The sequence below is a fragment of the Aethalodelphis obliquidens genome, unplaced genomic scaffold (assembly GCF_003676395.1).
Source record: "Aethalodelphis obliquidens isolate GAN/ISIS:26980383/991018 unplaced genomic scaffold, ASM367639v1 scaffold2, whole genome shotgun sequence".
Taxonomy (NCBI): Eukaryota; Metazoa; Chordata; class Mammalia; order Artiodactyla; family Delphinidae; genus Aethalodelphis; species Aethalodelphis obliquidens.
Window position 1 is genome coordinate 2,839,479 of NW_020837946.1, and position 22,113 is coordinate 2,861,591.

The window sequence follows — 22,113 nt, forward strand, 5'->3', positions numbered from 1 at the left end:
GCCCAGGGCCTTGTCTCACCACTCACGTGGCTCAGCAGGCACCGGCTCCGCCACCCCCGCAGCAGTGTGTGCACACTGCATGCACCGCGCCGCTCGCATGGGTAAAGCCTGCCCGCGCCCCGAACAGGACCCCTCTGCAGGCCCCGGGGCTGCCGGCGGCTGGTGCCGGCGGCTGGTGCCGGCGGCCGGGCTTCTGCGTCCTCTGGCCCTGCCTGTGCAGGAGGAGCCACGGCGCCCTCCGGGAGGAGCTCTGCAGCCTCCAGGCCCCACTGCCTACGGGAGCCCGCGGCCTCCTTGACGCTACGTAGCCCAGCTACGGCTGAAATACTGCCCCTCACGGCGCCGCTGGCCCCCTCTGTGCGTGTCTCTGAAGGCGTGGTTGTCATTTACTTTCTTCTCGGTGCAAGTCCTAGCCCACTTTACACTTAAAGGAGGAGACAACGAACACAAGTACATGGGAATGAGGCACATCAGCAGTACTCAGGGTGAAGCATGTTTGCATAAAACTGTTCTTTTACTATTACTCTGTTTTAAAAGCAATCCATACTCACCTAAGAAAACAACAAAAAGGAAAGCTATCTGCACATCTACAGATATAGAGAATATAAAACTCTCCCCAGAAATAATCTCTAGTAACACCTGATGCACATGTTGGAGCCTCTGTTCTAGGCGACACACAGGTGCGTGTGATGCACATTCATTTTTCTTTACAGAAGTAGGGAAATGTGCTATACGTTTCTTTTCCACGTTTATTTTTGTCACCATTTCAGATGACTTTGGGCTTTTGTGCATTCCACGGTACAAACACTAGTATTTAACAAGCCAGTTCCCTATCACTGGACGTTTAGGTTGCTTCCCACTTCCACTACAAACCTGCTGGATCAACGCTGTCTTCATTCGCATCCATGAGATATGTCCCCAGGATGAAGGCCAGGAAGGGGAGGGGCTGCCAGAGAGCAGGCTGCGCAGTCAGCGCCAAGTGCCCTCGCCTCCAGAGAGGCCGCGAGCCCACCCACTGCAGCGGGTGCGCCTCCTTCCCAGGCCCAGTTCCACCGCGAGGTGGCCTTGCTTTGAGGAGCTTGACAGTCGTCTCACAGACTCTCACCAGACAGCTCATCTCACAGATACGAAGCCTTCGTCATCAAATTTTTATCTTTGATACCAATCTAGAAAATCTTTCACCATCCAGATCTTCTCCTGTACTATTTCTAGTACTCTAATAGTTTCAGCTCCTTATTTGTATAAAACAAACATATTTTTCAGTACCCTCGTAAGTTTTCTTCCTGATTTCAAAACACCATGACATCAGAATGTCAAATATGTCATGTCACCTAGACTCCCCAAAATGATTAATCCAACCATGCAGATGTAGGCGTCTGAGGATTACAGAATTTAGGTTCACAGTGAGCTGAAATCAACTGAATACGCTCATTTGCTTTCCTGCAAGTAAACAGGAATGCATTCGACAGAAGGAATGCTAGCACAGCCTGCACTTTCAGCAGGGCCTTCAGGCTGAAGAGGGAAGGTCAGCGTCACTGGCGCTGTACATATTGGTAAATCTCTCTAATGAACACTGAACGCAGGTAACCTACTGGGTAGAGCGCATCACCAACTCAGGATCTGAAGGGACTGAAGGCTCACCCCTTCCCTCCTCTGAGGCCCCAACACACAGTCACCCCGCCGAGTGTCCACGCGGCTCCAAGGGTCCGACTGCACTTGCCCCTCTCCTCCTTGTCCCTTCACACCGTCCAGTTAGATGTTGGTGCAGCCGCCCCCCCGGCCAATGGCCCTCGTAACAGCGGTACCCCACAAAGAGAGCAAACCTCTGCACCAGAACTGTGGTCCTGGATTCTGACACACACTTTCTAAACTGAACCATTCTTGTAGACCCTTACCGCCCCCAAAGCAAGACCAAGAAATACCAGCTCCACCTCCTACCTCAGTGGTGGCATGACCAGCCATCCCATCACACAGCTAAGGGTTTAGTATATGACAAAGACTGCAGTGCAAATCAATGGGAAAGCAGGGATTCTTCAGTGGACAACTGGTTAACCATTCGGAAAAGTACAGTTAGATATTCACTTAGAGCTTTATTCCACATAAACGACACAGAACTCTAAGAGGACTAGAAGAAAACGTGGATGAGTTATCTTGGGGTCTGAAGGCCTGTTTTAAGCATTTCACAACATGAAAAATTCAAGAAGGAAAAGTAGATTTGACTACAGTGGTGAAAAAAAAAACCACAAACTTTTATAGAACAACAAAAAAAATGAAAAACAGGAAAATGTTTACAGCACAGCTAAGTAAACTAAGAAAAAGTTTCATATAATTTCTATATAAGAACTCTTATAATAAAAAAAAAAATACCTCAAAGAAAAAAAGGGCTAAGCACATAACAACAGCTCATAAAAGACATAAAGAGCTAATAAGTAGGAAAAAAATTTAGCATCCTACTTATTTAAGAAATGAAAATTCAAATGACATTTAGATACCACTTATTTCCTCCCAAAATAGCAAAAAGAAAAAAAATAATGAAAATATCCCACGTTGGTAAGGGTTTAGGAAAAAGGGAATTTTCAAACACTGATGGTGGGGATGTCAACTGGAAAAACTCTCTGGAGGGTAACTGGATAGTACTGATAAAAAGCCTTAAAATTAGCATCAGTTACTCAGTACCTGTAATTCCACTTCTAAGAATTTATCCAAAGACAGCGGCAGGCATGCACAAGCTGCTGTCTAGGACATGTATCACAGCACTGCTTATTCCAGGGGTCAGTAAACTACAGCCTATGGACCAAATAAGGCCAGGCCTGTTTTCACGTGGTCTGTAATCTAAGCATGGCCTTTACAGTTTTAAAAGGTTGTTTTAAAAAAAGAATATACGACAGAGACCATATATGGTCCACAAGGCCTAAAATATTTACTATTTTGCCCCTTACATAAAGTCTGGTTCATATAATCAAAATATTGGTCAGCCAGTGATCAACTATAAAGGATTAGTTTAAAACCATGATACATCATACAATTAAGTGTTCTTACTAATGATGATGTCATTATATATTAAGTGACGTGATAACATACGTCCTCACGATATGACGACATACTGTCCTATACTATGATGTTAAAAAAAACCCAAGTTACCAAGCTATGTGTAGCGTGATCCCACTCGTATGTATGATTATATATTGTGCATAACATACGTCAAAAAGTTAACGGTGATCACCTCTGGATGGAGAGATAACAGGTGATTAATATTCTATTTTTGCATAGCGGTATTTTCTCAATTTTCCACAGAGTATAACAAATCACATAAGAAGAAGAGGGGTGACTGGGTATCGAGTGTTCCTTGCGGTGCCCCCGGCCCTCCTCCTGGGAGCGGCAGGCAGCCCCCCCGACCCCCCCAGGGCCGGTCGCGGGCGCGTTACTCGGTTCGGTCGCATCGCAGAACCTCACTTCCGGGGAGAGAAGAGCCGCACTCCTTTCTCCTGCTTCAGCACACGGTTTCCTCTGACCACTCACAGCAAAATGCCACGGGAGCATCGTGAGGCCTGGGACATCCCAGCCAAGCTGCCGTCTGCACTCAGGCCTCCTCCGGGCATCCCCATCACATTGGTTCGTCACTGTTTCTGTGTCCAGAGACTGAGCTTCTTCAAAGGCCGCTCGACTCTCATCTCCAGCCTACAGTGTCTGACACAGAACCCAGCGCATTTTAGGAGCTCATTGAACGTCAGTCCATCGTTGCAGCCTATTTCTAGGACTGAGAGAGATTACGAGGCAGCTGGAGACTGTGAGATAAAGTTCAGGGGAAAAAGGACAAAGATCCCGAGGAAATCTGCCTTTCAGCTGCTGGGGCGGAGGGGTGTGAGGGGTGAGGGGGCACCAAACAGGTGTATTCTTTCTGTTCTAAAAAAGTTTATTCTAAAATAATGATCTACTTTACTGCTTAAAAGGTTTTCATTCACAACCTTAATAACTGACCTTAATTATAGGAACTATTAAGTGTTAGGGGTTAAAAACAAATTCCTCATGAAGTACAGAAATCATGTAAATTATGGCATTAGAGCAAATGAATCCTGAGAAAGCTCCGCAAAGCCCTTTCAGGCTGACTTGCTAAAAACTGGCTGTATCTCCTCATCCAGATGAAACATGAATTCCTTCAAGTCTGCCCTCATAATCTCTACCCATTTGCCTGTAACCTTTCATATGCTGGTTTAATCTGCAACACCATAAACTTGTTGGGGGGCAGAGAGCATGCCAAGCACTGGATGCCTGGTGTGGCAGCCCCCGCCCAGCACTGGAAATACAGTGAGATTAAGACACCTCCAGACTCCTCCTTCAGGGAGCAGATGGTCTAGTGAAGAAAGACGCTAAGAAGAATTCTGTAGATAAAGCTTAACCACAGAAAAGGTGAACAGAACTACCTCTGTATCACTGAAGAACTTTACCTCACGCACCCTGGAGGCAGGGCAGCCCTGTGCACCCTGCGTGAGCTTGTGACCCTCACTGGCCTGCTGGTAAGGCAGCTGCACCACCTCTGCCTGGATGAGAGGCAGAGAGGCCCTCACGGCAGCAGGGTGGCGTCTGGATACAGCCCCGAGGGCCTGGCCTCCCAGGGCTTCCTGGCTGGAGAACATGGGTCTCCTTCCCGATGAAACAGGACTAGCCCATCATTTAGAAATTTTCCAAAGGAGACAGAAACTAAAACCTAGAAATGTAAGGTCTTTATATGCCACCAGTTAATACAGGAAAAGTGTCTTGGAGGCTCAGTGGCTTTCTATCCTCTGTTTATTTCATTTCCTACTCCTCTGCTTCTTAAACGGGGAGTATGACAAACATTTTCTCACTACCAAGCGGCCACCAGGTGCGGTGGGAAGGACACACATTAGGAAGCCGGGCAGCTCTGGACAAGAATCAGCTTTGGCAGTTGAGCCACCTAGACCGGCAAAGCCAACAAGTTCTTAACTTTACCTTTCTGAGCCCTAACTTCCTGATGGGAAAGATATGAACATTAATGTCACCGAGAGAACTACTGGAGAGTGACATAAGGTAAAACTGAGTGGAGGCACCTGACACACAGAAGCCCTCGACAAACTCTGTTCCTTCCTTGACGTTTCTGAGGTTTTGCTTTCTCCTCACACTTGGAAAAAGACACTCTGCCACTAAATGATGCCAGTGCACCCGAACCACGGTTCTCAGCCCCGCCAAATTCACTGCTTTTCTGAAGACTGTCACAAACTCACCGCCCTTTAATTTTAACATTCTCTAGGTGAGTAACCCACGGATATGGCATATGTCCAGAAGGTTAGAGAGTCTAGAGTTTTAAGTACCGCACGTCGGGCTGTTTCCAGAAACCATTAAAACAGCCCCAAATCCTTAATATGTGCGCACTTAAACCAAGTTCTCAAACTGCTCTCACCTGAGGGAGTGCAGTGCTCTGTCAGGCCAGGTTCCCCTGTTGGTGATCAGGGAAATAGGGGAAGTCTCAGCGGGTGGCTGGTTGGCTGGATTGACAAAGACCTGAAATGCATATTTTCCTGTCTTCACTTAAAAATTAAATTTATTTTTTGTTTTTCTTGGACTGCTAACTCTTCCATCCTCATAAATTACAATTCCAAAAGAACTTTTAATACAGTAGCCCAGTAAAGATCAATTTCCATAGATAAAAGTTTGGCTTTAAACAAACAAGTGTTAGAGCCACTGAACTAGACTTGGGCGGTGGAGATGGGCCGAGGTCGCGGGGAGCAGGTGATTCCCCCTGTCAGAAAAGGAGGGAGCAGTTACTGCAGGGAAAGCAACGGGACACACGCTGTGCCCGACTGTTCCCACAGCCTCAGGTTAACAGGAGACTGAACTTTACCATCAGATTTTTCTTTCCTAGTCGACAGGCCAGAGAAGGCTGAGGAACATCACGGGGGGAAAGATGTATATCACATCGGCAGAGCTGGCCACGTGCCAACCTCGGCAGCTCAGGGATGGAGAGGGCCCGCGTACCACGCCCACTCCGGCGCCCGACTCAGGGGTGTGCGGTGCTGTTCCGAACCTTCAATGATTTCTCACAGCCACAGTGAAAATGCCCCCAAAACCCCAAATCTGAGTTTTCTCACCTCTCCACTATTCCCCAAGCCTGATTCTTCATTCAAGTAGACCTGGTCAACTTGACCTGTACACAGGTTGCCAGTTCTCATTTCCATACCCACTGACACAGTTGCAGAGACGTCCTCGTCACCTAGAACACCCGCCCCAGTTGTGCATGAGCCAACCCGAGACAGGACGACTCCAATTCTAGTTCTCCTCAGAAGCTTAACTGGCCCCGACCACTTTCCAAAAGTGACCCTCTCTCTTCCTTCTCTGAATTCCTCTAAAGCATTCTCCTATTATTAACCAATATCACTGTCTGCTACTTACCACTTTTATCATTTTATGATAACTTCCTACACTTTCTCTCACCTTCCTAATGGGTCGGCATGTTCCTTAAAAGCAAAGACAGATGTGACAGCACTTGGCACGGTTATTACTGGGAGGGTCCTGGAGGGATCAACATGTAGCTAGGGGTGTAAATCACTCATAATTTGAAACTACAGGTCATTATTCTTTTCCAAAATTCTAAAACGCACATTTTATACACTTCTGGAATTGTGCTGTCATACCATAAACAAAACTACAGTTTAAAATAAAATGCTCTTTTCTCCAGTGCCAGAATCTAACAAGATTTGCGTGAAATACCCAGGCAGCCCCCTGCAGAGGTGCCAGCCTCGGGGGGGGGGGTAATTCCAGCCCCGGCAGAGCTGCACCCCAGCACATACTGGCACACGGTACTCGCAAGCACTTGTTGAGAAAGGGAACCTCTCCGCTAACACTCTCAAGAATGCTGATGAGGGGCATTAACCACACAAGTGTCAGCCATCTCGTGCTCAGTCCCAGGACTGGGTGGGCTGCACTCGGACACAACGCGGGGGGACTGCCGGGCCCTGTGACGGCCACCCGCCACAAGAAGGGGGAACAGCGGCTCAAGCGCGGGCTACTCACCACCATGTTGTATGCATCAGGAACTTCAGTTTCAAACTGAAATTTTCCACCCTGGTAGTAACCCTCATCTATCAAAAAACACAAAACAAAACAAAAAAATCCTTTAAATTAAAAAAAAAAAAAGGAAACAAAAGGCAAACACTATGTTAGCATATGGCAAATACAGAGAATTAAGAGTTGAAAAAGAGGACTGCAGGGCTCCTTTGTTACTCCACCAGCCTCACCCCTGACCTGACGGTTACAAGTCAGCCCACACTGACTGGCGCCTGCAGCGCTCTCCTCCTCACTGGCCACGCGCCCTCGGGGAAAGGGAGGCCTCCCCTGGGAGACTGGCCCCCTCCCTGCGCTCAGCCCCTCGGTCCCGGCCCGCGGCACCCAGTGCCTCCCCTCAATGACACGTGACCACCTTGCTTCAGCGCTCGGTCACCTGTGTGCCGCTGGTCTCCCCACGAGAATCAGCCCCACGGGGGAGGCAGGCTTGTGCTGACTGCTTTTCCCCGGTGCCCGGCATGTGGCTTCCAGTCACTCGGCAAACACTGACTGAGCATGGACCCTCTGCCAGGCCCTGCTCCAGACCCTGGCCGGGGACACGGCAGTGAACCAGCCAGACAAAATCACCGTCTCAGCGACTGTGCCCGGTCAGCACTCGTGGGCTGGCTGGCCGAGCGCTTGGTACAGCCTTCAGAACAGAGCAGGCCCTCTGGAAAGGGGCTGGAGGGTACGCAGAAGAATGTCCAGGGTCAGAGCGGCACCGCCGTGTCCCCCCCCGCCGCCCCAGGTCTGCAGACCCCACAGCTCAGTCCCAACTCCCTCGCTGCGCCGCCCACCTCTCTGCCTCTCCTGGAGTCAGCCGGCGGTGGGCTCGGCTGAGTTGCAAGCGCTGCTGGTGTGGCTGCCAACAGAGGGCGCTCCAGCACGAATGCCCCCGACAGGAGTTAAATTACTCTGAACTTCACAATTTGATAAAATTACCACCATCTTTAAAACGAATGTTCAACTTCCTCTAAAATATTATCATCGTGAACAAATCAGCAATATTACATTTTATCACTTCCCTCAGCTTTTTATATAAAATGAACATTTAATAGGAAGTTGTTGGTCTCAAGCCAGCCACTAAAAAACCATTTTTCTTCTTTAAGGGCGTTGAGATTGTGTCAACATTTATGTCTGTCCCACAGTTAGAACTCGCCTTATCTCGCTGTGTTACACAGGGAGCCCTCTGTGCCCTGGAGCCTACTCCCTCCTTCCTGCCAGGAACCATATGCTAGTGTCTTCCAGCCAGGGTACGGGTACTGCGGGGAGGACACACTGTCCACGGGGTATGTGGGCACTGACAGCTTTAACAGAATCCACTTCTAGATGGCCAGTGTCCACGAGTGCCCTATCATGAAATCAGTCTGCCCAACAGTACTTGTGAGGCCAAGGAGTCATGCCAGCTGCCCCTTCCCACCTCCCCTTTCCCTGTCTTTCTCCCACTTGTAACAGAAGGCCTCCTGCTCATCTAGCCTCTCCCTGTGATGCACTGCACCAAGGTGTGATGCACTGGTCACAGTAAAGCTCCTTGAATCGAGGCACTATGCAGGGTTGTGCCTTTCCCTATCTTACACCCATTTCTGTAAAGGGCGAAGCATGGCGTTAAAGATAAGATGTCCCAGTTCAAGTTGGAATGTCTTGAAGTTAGACACACGTGGAGCCTGATGGCAGGGATGATTAGATTGCATTTAGTAATGTCAATCACGGGACTACTGGAAAAGAATGCCTCACCCCCATGAGAAGCAAGCGAAGAGGGTGCCAAGAAGCAAGAGGCCCGTGCCTTCCCCCGCGCGGTGCCAGCCCCGCACCTCACCTCTCCACTAGGGGTTAAACTCGGAAGTCAGGCAGCTGTTGGAGACACATCTTAATTTAGAGGCTTCGCCAGAGAGAGAGTCTTGGCAGTTAGAACTGGTCCTGCCTACTGATGCACACGGCAGAAATTTTCGATACACTGAATGAGCTAAATCTGCAGCCACGAGTTTCTGTAAACCCTAAGTTTAATATGTATTGGCAGGGGCAAGACGAAATTAATATCACAATTTTCTCAATGCTTTCTGCATGTTTCAGGTAACATGAGAGGCCGTCAAGTGAAGAATGATGGGTATGATTAGCGGTCGGTTGGCAGGTCTTAGGAAAGTGGTTTTGGTGCGTACCTCGGAAAATGCAACACCAAGGGATTCTAATGACTGGGTTTGTAAAGCCATTTCCAGCCAGGTGGTTCCCAACTCTTTGCTTTCAACAAAATAGAAGAAGGAACCTAATCTAGTAATCAGCTGAAAGACCACAGTAAAATACCTTGTATGATTTTTGGCCCCTAACTTTGAAGTCCAGGGACACAAAGATGTAGTGACAACAAACACCTTCCGTGCCTGCCTACTTATTTATATGAACAAGTAGTTCTCAGTGTCTATACCTACAAAGACAAAAGGAAGGAATAAAACTGATATTGACCCCTTCTTTCTGGCATTAAGTAACATCGTTCACAAGCACATCAACTAAATCAGAAAAATGCTAAGAGCAGCCTCTCGCTCTCAGATACATCTCCGATGAAACGCTATTGTGTTTAGTAACCATCACTATTTATCCAACAAACATTTGGTGAGTGTTACTATGTGTCAGGCACTGTTCTAGGCACCACCAGCAAGAGACCTTCCTGCCCTCATGAAGCTTACATTCTAGTGGGAAGAAACAAAGTAAGTAAGTTAATCATATAACAGAAAGTGAAAAAGGGCTGAGGGGCCAGGAGGTGGGAGGAGCTGCAATTTTAAATAGGGAGGTCTGAGAGTGAAGGCTGGAAAACGGAGGGTATCCGGGAGAAGAACACTCCAGGTATGGAAGAGTGGTGAGAGACCCATGAGAGCGCCTGATGCATTCAGGGCACATGCAGAGGCCAGAAGGTGAGGCAAGGGAAGGGGAAGCTGCGGCTGCAGAGGTAGCAGGCCTGGCCTCGCAGGCCACTGCTAAGTGCACTGGCTCTTGTTCAGCAAGGCAGGGAGCCACAAGAGGGGCCTGAGCAGAGGAGGGGCAGGACCACAGAAACATCATGCTGGTTAGGAGCAGGGTAGGAGCAGCTGGAGTAGAGATACTCTGATGGTAGCAACACCAGGATTTGCTGGCAGATTAGGGGTGGGGTGGGGAAGAAAGGAGTCGAAGCGCTGCGCTGTTTGACCCTGCAATGGAGAAGGGCAGAGCTGTCACCTCGAAGATAAAAAGACTGCAGAGGGCACAGGTGCGCCAAGTCCAACATCAGATTTGAGATTAATTTGAGATTTCATGTCAACAACCAAGCGGAGACACTGACCGCAGCTGGCAGATCTTTCTGGACAGATCTTTCTGGAGTGTAGGGGAGAGGTCAGGGCTGCATGCGAGGTTTGGGAGCTGTGTATAAGAGCACCCAGATTTCATGAGCTGGCGAGGTCCCCAAGGGCCTGACTATGGAGGTCCAAGGACAGTACAAAGCCTTGAGGCATCCCCGACTTGGGTCAGGAGACGGGACAGGAGGGGCAGTGGCAGCAACAGAAGAAAACCAGGAGCCAGGAGCTGGTACAAACAACAACTGTAACAATCGTTCAAAAGAAGATGCTCAACACCCAGGAGTCTCACAGTGATAGGAACTTCTTAAATAAATATAAATATATAGTTACAAAACAGTATGACAGGGTGAAAAAATTCTTATAGGCAGAGGAATGTTTATATTAGGATAAAATTCTGTGAGACGAGTGAAATAAAAATATATGAGTGCAAGGAGAAAAGGCAGCCACGAACATTTTCCAACCATTAAAGTGGAGCCTGTTCATATACATATGTTTTTTTTTAATGCATGATGGTGGGTGTAGCCATGGTATTTAGATTCTACTGGAAACATTTTAAAGAGTAAAATAATACTTTCCCCTTTAAATGTCAATATTTACAGCACACTGGAAATTACACTCTATGCAAATTTTAAACTTAAGGGCAGGAAAAACACAATTCCTGCCAAGATAACCTTGTAGATCAGGGGTCGGCAAACTCTCTGAAAAGGGCCAGGCGCTACGTACCTGGGGCTTTGGGCTACAGGTCTCTGTCATGTACTGTTTCGTTTTATTTTTTATCTTTTTAAATAGCCCTTTGAAAATGTAGAAACCATTCTCGGCTCGAGGGCTGCACAACTGGCCCGGGGTGGGCTTTGGCTCACAGGCCTGGCTTGCCCACACTCAGGTGAAAATATAGCAAAAGAAAACCGCGGCGCCAAGCTGAGCGACACTGAGCGCCCGTGCAGCGGGCTCTCTGAAGAGGGAGAGCCAATGTGGGCTAAGCTAGCCAGGGGAGCCTGTGGGGCGGGCGTTACGGAAGACTTGAAGACAAGCACCGCCAGCAGCACAGCAACAAGCACGCTGACACGTGGAGCGTGGACCACGCGCGGCCGCCGGAAGCTCTGCTCACGTACCCAGTCCGCCACACTGCGGCTGCTTTAAAGGAGCCACTGAGGCACATGGACTGAGTACCAGCTGCTCCACAGCTGGCAGGCCGCTTCACATCAGGCGGTGTCACAGGGACCTGGGGATGAGCGGGTCAAGGGAAAGGAGACAGAGTGGGGGTGGGGGGGCGCGAGGGGAGCAGAGAGAGGAAGGCCGCTGGGAGCACAGGAGGAGCCAGGCCGGGCGGAGCTGCAGACAGACCCCGAGTCAGCTGTGAGAGAGGGGTGCTGAGATTCAGAGGAAACCGCGAACATGAGGAAAGAAATGGAGAAGACATTTTAGATGTAGTAAACAGAATATCAAGAGCTAAAAAACATAATATCTGAAACGAACACTTCACTGGATGAGCCTCAGAGTCAATCAAGCGCTGCAGGGATTTGCCTGGCGTCCCGTGGTTAGCACTCGGCACTCTCACTGCCAAGGGCACAGGTTCAATCCCTGGTCAGGAAACTAAGATTCCACAAGCCGTGCAGTGTGGCCAAAAACAAAACAAACAAAACTCAGCAGAAATAGAAACGATCCACAGTGAGGCACAGAGAGAAAAGTGAACAAAACCTTCTGACCCCAATGGAAGTCTAGTTTATATGTATAGGGAATATACAGGTAAGCGATATATATTTTGGGGGGGCTTCCCTGGTGGCGCAGTGGTTGAGAGTCCGCCTGCCGATGCAGGGGACACGGGTTCGTGCCCCGGTCCGGGAAGATCCCACATGCCGTGGAGCAGCTGGGCACGTGAGCCATGGCCACTGAGCGTGCGCGTCTGGAGCCTGTGCTCTGCAACGGGAGAGGCCACAACAGTGAGAGGCACGCGTACCGCAAAAAAAAAAAAAAGAGAGGGATATCTTTTTTAAAGTTTTACTTGGGGATATGCATACTTTTTAAATATTTATTTTATTTATTTTTTTATTTTATTTTTTTTTTGGCTGTGTCGGGTGTTAGTTGCGTGTGGGCTCTTCGTTGTGGCGCTCGGGCTTCTCTCTAGTTGCGGCGTGCAGGTTTTCTCTTCTCCAGCTGTGGCACACGGGCTCCAGAGCACGTGGGCTCTGTAGTTTGTGGCACACAGGCTCTCTAGTTGAAGTGCTTGAGCTCAGCAGTTGTGGCATGGGGGCTTAGATGCCCCGCAGTATGTGGGATCTTAGTTCCCGGACCAGGGATCGAACCCGCTTCCCTGCATTGGAAGGTGGATTCTTTACCACTGGACCACCAGGGAAGTCCCTAGGTAAGAGATATTAACATTCGTATATCTAACTGGAGTCCCATAAAGGGGTTATAGATAAAATATTGAAAGAAATGTTGGTCAGTTATTTCTATATATGCTTTTTTCTTTTCTTTTTTTTTTTTTGCCGTACGCGGGCCTCTCACTGTTGTGGCCTCTCCCGTTGTGGAGCACAGGCTCCGGACGCGCAGGCTCAGCGGCCACGGCTCACGGGCTCAGCCACTCCACAGCATGTGGGATCTTCTCGAACTGGGGCACGAACCCGTGTCCCCTGCATCAGCAGGTGGACTCTCAACCACTGCGCCACCAGTGAAGCCCCGGTCAGTTATTTCTAAATTTGATGAAAACTGTAACTCACAGATCCAAAAAGGTCAATAAACCCCAAGTGAGATAAACAGAAAGAAAACCACATCAAAGCACATCATAATAAAACTGCTAAAAACTGTGACAAAGAGAGAACATTAAAAACAGCCAGAGAATAAAATGCATATCACATAAAATGAAACAAAGAATCACCACTAACTTCTTTTTTTTTTTTTTTTTTTGCGGTACATGGGCCTCTCAGTGCTGTGGCTTCTCCCGTTGCGGAACACAGGCTCCAGACGCGCAGGCTCAGTGGCCATGGCTCACGGGCCCAGCCGCTCCGCGGCATGTGGGATCTTCCCGGACTGGGGCATGAACCCGTGTCCCCTGCATCGGCAGGCAGACTCTCAACCACTGCGCCACCAGGGAAGCCCACCACTAACTTCTTATAAGAAAAAAAAATGTCAGAAGGCAGTAGAATGATATCCTTAAAATGCTGAAATTGTCAACTTAAGAATTCAACATTCAGCAAAGCTGGCAGAATTCATCATTCAGCAAATCTGCACTACAAAAAGAAAATCCAAGGACGTTCTTCAGGCAGAAGAAAAATAACAGATGGGACCTCAGATCTACAAAAAGGAATGAACGCTGTTAAGTGGTAAATATGTTGATAAATATATGAAGAAAATATAATTATCTAAAACAAAAATAACGTATTGTGGGTTATAACAAATGTACAGTAAATGAGACTATATGATAAAGGTTTGGATGGGGAAATGGAAGTATAGCAACATAAGTCTAAGCTTCCTCCTTCAGAACTAAAGAAAGACGAGCAAATTAAACTGAAAACGAGCAAATATGAGAAAACAAAAAATATATTAGAGGAAAATCAATGAAACCGAAAACTGGTTCCTTGCAGAGACCAATAAAATTGATAACCTCTAGCTAACCTGATCAAGAATATAGAAAACGGACATTTTCAATGGCAGGAATTAAAGAGGGGATTATCAACACAGACTCTACAGAACTTAAAAGGGTCAGAAGATGTTAAGAGCAACCTTATACCAATAAATGTGAAAATGTCGATGGTATGAACAAATTCTTTGAAACATACAAATCACCAAAGCTCACTCAAAAATAAGAAGCCCAAGTTAACCCCTATCTAAGAAATTTTATTCATACAGTATTTAAACTCTTACCACAAAAACAAAACAATAAAATACTAGACCTAGGTGGCTTTACTGGCGAATTCTATCATTTAATAAAGAATTAATAGTAATTCTACATAAAACTCTTCCAGGAAACAGAAGGGAACACTTCCCCATTCATCCCAGGAAGAGTAAGGAGGGGAGGGGAAGGAAAGAAACTAGAGCCTTATCTTGCACCATATGCAAAAATTAACTCAAAATGGCTCACAGACCTAACTTTAAAACCTAAAGCTATAAAACTCCTTAAAAAAAAAAAAAGGAAATCTTTGCATTTCTTAGGACACAAAAAGCACTGTATTAGTTTTGTATTGGTTGCTGTAATAAATTACCACAAACGTAGCAGCTTAAACAATAAAAAATTACTATCTTTTGTAGGTCATTTGTCCAAAATGAATCTCACTGGGCTAACATAAGAGCTGGCAGGGCTGCATTTCTTTCTGGTGGCTCTAGGAAAAATCCACTTCCTTCACTTTCCAGCTTTAAGCAGCCACCTGTATTCCTTCCTCCACCTTCAAAGTCACTGATGGCCAATGGAAATCATAACACATGCACCAACATGGATGACTCTCACAAGCACTGTGCTCAGTGAAAGAAGCCATGGACAAAATGCTACATACTGGCTGGGGCCATTTATATGACATTCCGGAAAAGGTAAAGCAACAGGGCAGAAATCAGATCAATGATTGCCAGGGGCTGGGGGTGGGGAGAGGAAACTGACTACAAAGGGGCCCAACTTTTGAGCTGATGGAAACATTTTATGTGTATCTTGATTGTGTTGGTGTCTACACAACTGTATGTGTCTGTCAAAATGTAGAGAACAGTACACCTAAGAACAGTGGCTCTACTGTCTGTAAATTATACCTTACTAAACATGATTTTTAAAAAAGATACAGGTAAATCCTGCTACATAAAAGGCACCATCAGGTGGTCCAGGAAAATGAAGGGGCGCTGGCGATTTTACAATGCCAAAAAGCTCAACATTTAAACAGCACGTCATTTTTAAATATTTTATATAATTATACACATTTTTACTGGTAACCATAAGAATATATATTTAACCATGGTAACGAATGGCTTCTAAAACAGTACGTCAGACATTTAATTGCACACCCACTCCTAGAAACCTGAGCATCCCAAGAGAGAATTTGCCTCAGTTTTTCGTGCGAGGCAGAGGGCAGAAATCAGTATACATCGGACAATCAGAAAACAGTATGTATCGGACAACATGTCACCTACTCAGCAGTAAGCAGAGACATATTGCATCAACACAGTTCTTGCAAGCAGCAAGGAAAAGAGCAGTGAATGTTTCCCTAACAAAAGTTAGCTGATGTGAAGGCAGATAACCGACTGTCTCAAGAGCAATCACCACGTATCTATTATATATGAAGGGGGGAGAACTGCCACCTGCATTTCCAGGATGATTTGAAAGAAAAGACTCCATCAGGGAAAAGTCTGTCCCTCATGATGGGTATCCCTATAAAGCTAAAATCACCCTAGAAAGCACCAGGGCTGAGAGCACACATTCTGTGTCGAAACCGCGACACATTAACAGCAAGCTACACACACACTACTGTGAGACTGGGGTGGTGGTCAAGCCAAAGGCCTGCTTCAGTGCTCTGACCCATTTCCGCATCTTTTAACACGTCCATGATTATTTAAATGTTGTTCCAAATGTTCATGTGTGGAACCAAACCTGTGTTTCAGGCTTACTAACCGTATTTCTTTGCTCAGAAACTGGGAATCTTACTTTATTTCATACTAAGAAATTTTTCCTTCTATAACTCCAAAGCTCTGAAACAAAGCTTAGAATAACTAAGAACCAAACATAATGGGGATAACAGATAAAACAATTTAAATTTCATGACTCAGTGTAAGGCGCACTTTTATTATCATGCTCATCAGTTAGGGAGTTTTTATAAATTAAATGTTAAAATTAAGAAAACATGACAAATCTAATAACCAACACATTTAAAAACATACTTACGTGAATATACACATAAATATACAAGATTTACAATGTAGCTATAGAATTCCCCAATCAGAATTTTTAATATATGTAACAATAATAAAAAGGATGTTATTAACCATTAAAAAACCCACTTCCCTGGTGGCACAGTGGTTAAGAATCCGCCTGTCAATGCAGGGGAAACAGGTTCGATCCCTGGTTGGGCAAGATCCCATATGCCACGGAGCAACTAAGCCCGTGTGCCACAACTACTGAGCCTGCACGCCTAGAGCCTGTGCTCCGCAACAAGTCACCACAATGAGAAGCCCGCGCACCACACTGAAGAGTAGCCCGTGCTCACCGCAACTAGAGAAAGCCCACGCACAGCAACGAAGATCCAACGCAGACAAAAATAAATAAAATTAAAAAACAAAGAAACAACCTCCCACATATCTAATAAAGAACTTATACCAGGTATATAAAACTTACAACTCAGTAATGAGACAAGCAATACAATTTTTAAATGGGTAAAATTATTTGAATAGACACTTGAACAAAGGAGATAGAGAGTAAACAAGCTTGGGAAATGATGCCCAACATCTTTAGTCACTAGGGAAATGCAAATTAAAGTCACAATGAGACACATACCTAACAGAATAGCTAAAATTGAAAAGACTGAGAATACTAGCTATTGGCAAGAATGTAGGGTAACTGGAATTCTCATTCATTGCTAGCAGGAATGCAAAACAGTACTTTCATTTTGGAAAAGAGCATGGCAGTGTTTTATGCAGTTAAACTTACTCTTATCACATAACCTAGTAATTGCACTGCCAGGAGAAATAAAAAACGTTGGCAAACGAAGACCTGCCCACAAAGGTTTACAGGAGCTTTATTCACAACAGCCCAGAAGTGGAAATAACACAAAGGTTCATCAATAGCCTGTTATAACCTGTTACAAATAAAACCCATACAATAGAATACAGCCCACCAATAAAGATACAAAATACCACATAGATGAAACTCAGAAGCATTATGCTGACTAAAATAATGTAACTTATAGCTCAATCAACATTGCTTAAAAATTTTTTTTTAAATCAATGTAAGTTTCCACCTTAGGAAAGCAGAAAAAGAAAAGCAAATTAAACCCAAGGTATAAGGAAGGAAATAATAAAGAAAACAGCAGAAACCAATAAAATGGATAAACAACTGAGAAAAACAAAAGCTTGCTCTTTGTAAGAGATCAACTGGATAAACCTCAAGCTAACATGATCAAGGAAAAAAATAGAAGATCCAAATAAATCAACATCAGGAATGAAAACAGGGACATGAGTGCAGATCCCACAGACATCAGTAGACTAATAAGAAAATATTCCAAACAACTTTGGATGGTATGAGAATGCTAAGAGCAGTCTTACTCATCACAGCCAAAAGCTGGAAAGAATTCAAGTGCCCATCAATAGGTAAATAATTAGGTCATATTCATACAACCAATACTGTTGCCCACAACAATACATATGAATTTAAAAACATGTTACATGAAAGAAGCCAGAGAATAAGAATATATAATATGATTCCATTTATATGAAATTCAAGAACTGACACAACTAATTTATGATAAGAGAAATCAGAAAGCAATTTTGGGTGGGTAGCAGGGGGTGAGGAATTGACTGCAAAGGGGAAGAAGGGAACTTTGGGAATGCTGGAAAGATGTTTACTGGGATTGTGGTTACACAGGGATGTGTATCCATTCTGCAAAACTTATTACACTCTACAGTTCAAGTTAGTACATTTTATTGTTTGTAATTTTATACCTCAGCAAAATTTATTTAAAAAGTAAAAACTAAAATAAAAAAAAAAAGGGTCCATGGTCCCCTCTGCCTACAAGCCACCATGTCACAGTGGGGGCAGGCTGAGGGGACCTCCACAAGTCAACTGGGCAACTCTGACCTGGCCCAGTTTTTCAAATCATCCCTCTAACTTCACAGAAGACTCTGGTGGTATTTCAGCCAGTCTTTAGATTTTTGCTTTGTTTTGTTTCATTTTACTTTCTAGTATTGTTTCTTGTTTTGTGAGTTGATGTGGGGATTTTTTTCTTCTAAGTTCATTTCTTTTCTTTTCCTCTATCACCAAATTACATTTCCATCTTTTCTCTGAAGAATACATTTATTCCCAAGCATGAGGGACATTCCAAAAACAAACAAAACTATAAAAATGTTACCAAGTACGAACAGGAACTATCTTGCCAGGAGCCAGATAAAGAAGAGCTTTGAGCTTTTCTTCCACCCTGACCACCTAAATATCTAGATCTTCTATATTATTGAGTTTTCAGACTCAGCCCCAGTATTACTGGCTGCAAATGAGCCAGTTTCAATACCATCTGCTCCATATACTGTTAAAACTTTACTACTCAGACCTATTTTTCTTTAATAACTAAGAAGAGCATGAGTCCAAAAAGTTTTTTAAAAAACCAGGATGTTGGGCAAGTTTTTAGCGTTGGCGGATCTCTGCCACGCTTCACTTAATAACAAAGGACAAGAACCACAGCAGCTTTCTGAGTCACTGACACCACACAACATGGGCACACACACAGCACCTGAAGAGCACGCCACACAAAACTCCATGTGCGCACTTCCACAAATATAAATGCTCAAGTACTAAGCAGTTACAGGCATCAAAACACAAATTCCTTCTTTACTTGATGGAAGAGCGAACACAAAAACTGTAACAAACAATCGTGCTGCAGTTTCAAGAATAATATCAAAGATGGCGTCATAGACATAATCTCAATAAGAACAACATCCATGTAATTTAGTAAAAAAAATTCAGTTAAAAAACAAACAAAAGACCTATCCAGAGGCTGGTTGGACTCCACACAAACTCACTCATGTAAGCCAGTAACAAGCCCGGCAAAAGCAAACACGGTTCTGAATAGCTGAGAATCACAAAGCTCTCACAAATGCCCCAAAAAGGCAGAGAGAAGAAAATAGCTTTACTACAGACCCTCAAGTGTGAGACTACTTAGTAAACAGAGAACCGATCTTAATTGCCACAATTTCTGAAAACACCCTGCAATGCTTAACAGTAAGAGTAACTGACATTCATAATGGTGACCTCTGGTCACCTGGAAACAGTGTGCTCAGTATCCCTCACTAAAAAGGGCAGAGCTTGCAATGTGTTTATGAAGGTGGTCAAAGAATGGTTAGAACCTCCATCACTTCACAGTTACAACTCCTGAGCTTCAGTCCTCTCTCGAGGTCAGGCTTGTGGAACGCCTGTTTCTGACAACGATGTTCTGATGTTAGTATCTCTACCCTAGTGCTCACTCATCTTAGAAATGGAAATGGTACCAGACTGAATTTATGGATACGCCCCAGAGTCGTCTGTAGAACCACCACACAAACTAAATGAATTTTTTTAAGTTTTCAAGCACATTTTGAAAATGGGATTTCTCCTGTTCTAATACAACATCTTCCATGGGAAAAAACCATCCTACCTGCAGGGAGACAATGCCAGGGGTTATTTGTGGGTTCATTACCACCTACTGAAATTCTGCATTCTTTCACTTTTTAATTAAATTAGCTAGTGACTCATTATTCTCAGTTTCTCACTCCCTTTCCCTCCCCCAAATAAAATAACACCCTCCACTTCCTCCACAACACTGCTTCCCCTCTTGTTAATTCCCTCTGTCCTGCTTTCTTCCTTCACCAGCCAGCCCACAGCAGCTCCACTGGCCATGACACCCACTGTCAACATAAAGCCAGAGGGCTGCACTGTTGAAACGTGCAACTCCCAGAGCTGCACTGTAACCAGGAAAAACCCAAGCCCTCCCTCTAGCTGCGCAGCGTGACCAAGGAGAAATACCTACCAGCTCGGAGCACTTGGAGCTTGGACACTTGATCAGTGCTAACAAGGACAGCTGGTAATCTGCTTCCTTCCTGGTGCCTGTAACAGGCCAGGCTGAAGTGCTTCACACCCATTATCTATTTAATCCTCCAAACGGTCCCATGAGATAGGTTCTATTTGATCCCCACTCTGTAGCTGGGTAGGCTGCAGCTGAGAGGTTATTAAGCAATTTAACCATGGCCACACTGTTGCTAAATGGCAGAGCAGGATCTGAATCCAGTTATGTCCTCAGAGCTCATACTCTCCACCCTACACCAGGAGCCTTCGGCGTCATTCGCTGGGGGCGTTAATGTCTGCACCTAGTTCCTGGGTACACGCCACATGCCTCAGAGCACTTCCCTATGCTTTATTGGACTACAGCATGTATCCTGTCTTCATATGGAATGGTCATTACCGTCATAACTTTCAAAAAGTTGGAGGACAAATCAAACCAAATATTATAGATTTCAAAAGCCTTTGGAATTTGCTGTTTGAAAATCACTTTAATACTTACACATGTAAGAATATTACCTGGGGTGACAGTTAGCTGAAAGCAATGAAGCTTGTTTGGATCAGGAAAATACACTTTACACGTACCTGCAAAAGAAACAGGCCGTCAGGAAGGTCTGACAGTTAGCAGCAGTCTTTATGTTGAGGCAAACTTTGAAACACATGGGAAAGTTTAATGGTGCTGAGTCTATAGACTAAACCGGTATATTTCCCCTATTTGTTTAATAATAATTATGCCAATGTGCTGAAGTTGCAAACCAGTGATATTTGCTATGTGTTTTCCTCCTTACAGTTTTTTATTAGTTAGTTCCAAATTGGGATGTTATCTTTAACCCTTTAAATGATCCCTAAAATAGAGATTTTTCCATTAATTTCAAGAATGATGCTACTTTACTTTGAAAAGAAGAAACCGTACCTCAAGGAGATTAATGTATGTGGGTAAAGGCTAACTAAACATAGAAAAACCAGAAAAAGAGCCCAGGCCGAACTTCTGGTCTGTTCACCCAGCACCACAGTCATCTGTACCCACCACAGCAAAGAGAAGTTAAAAGTAACTGTACCAGCTAAGGTAGCTCACACCCAGACCACGGCTTTTCTTTTTTCTTTCTTTTCTTTTCTTTTTTTTTTTTTTTGCGGTACGCGGGCCTCTCACTGTTGTGGCCTCTCCCGTTGTGGACCACCAGGCTCCAGACATGCAGGCTCAGCGGCCATGGCTCACGGGCCCAGCCGCTCCGCGGCATGTGGGATCTTCCCGGACCGGGGCACAAACCCGTGTCCCCTGCATCACTGCGCCACCAGGGAAGCCCTCTTTTTTTTTTTTTTTTAATGTCTTCACAACCCGACCGATAATTCAGATCGGTTTGCTGGTGACAGGATGCTCTGCTGACTTGGACGGCAACACTCTAATCGCATGTGCACTGAACCAGAACGGTCTGGATCAGGAGACCCAAGTAGTTCCACTGGAGAAGAGCTACTGCAGAGGTGCAGACAGGGAAGACATCCTACATCTGCCTCCTTCAGACAAACGATGCAGAAGAGGGGTAAACACCCAAGGGATAAATACTGAAGGAATGTGGAGGGAATATACGTAGAAATTGTCTGTATTTTATAAACCTGGAAAATATTATGCTAGATTCCTTGGGTCGTCTGCTATTTCTTACAAGTCCTGATGAAAATATTTGCCTAGTTTTACATGGTATGAATTTTCATCAAAAATAGGACAATTCAAATTTAGCCTTGGAAACAGCCTTAGAGACCATCTAATCTAACATCATCAATTGTGAGAGATGACATGAAGGTCCAGAGAAGTTCAGTGACCAGCCCAAGACCACACAGGTTATCAAGAGAAGGAAGTTTAGTTCCCAAATTAAAAACTAGTTCATGGGCTTCCCTGGTGGCGCAGTAGCTGAGAGTCTGCCTGCCGATGCAGGGGACACGGGTTCGTGCCCCGGTCCGGGAAGATCCCACATGCCATGGAGCGGCTGGGACCGTGAGCCATGGCCGCTGAGCCTGCGCGTCCGGAGCCTGTGCTCC

General features: G+C 45.4%; 1 protein-coding gene across 3 annotated transcripts in view; it reads right to left on the reverse strand.

Moving 5' to 3' along the window:
• Positions 1 to 22,113, reverse strand: part of UBE2F (ubiquitin conjugating enzyme E2 F (putative)) — a 52,062-nt gene that overhangs the window by 11,794 nt on the left and 18,155 nt on the right. For 2 of the 3 annotated variants that reach the window (XM_027117160.1, XM_027117180.1), the window contains 2 exons: positions 20,602 to 20,667; positions 7,027 to 7,094 (listed from right to left, as the gene is read on the reverse strand). In XM_027117160.1, coding sequence (XP_026972961.1) covers positions 7,027 to 7,094; positions 20,602 to 20,667 — 134 coding nt within the window. The remainder of the gene's footprint in view (positions 1 to 7,026; positions 7,095 to 20,601; positions 20,668 to 22,113) is intronic. The other variant, XM_027117170.1, reaches the window with a different exon arrangement.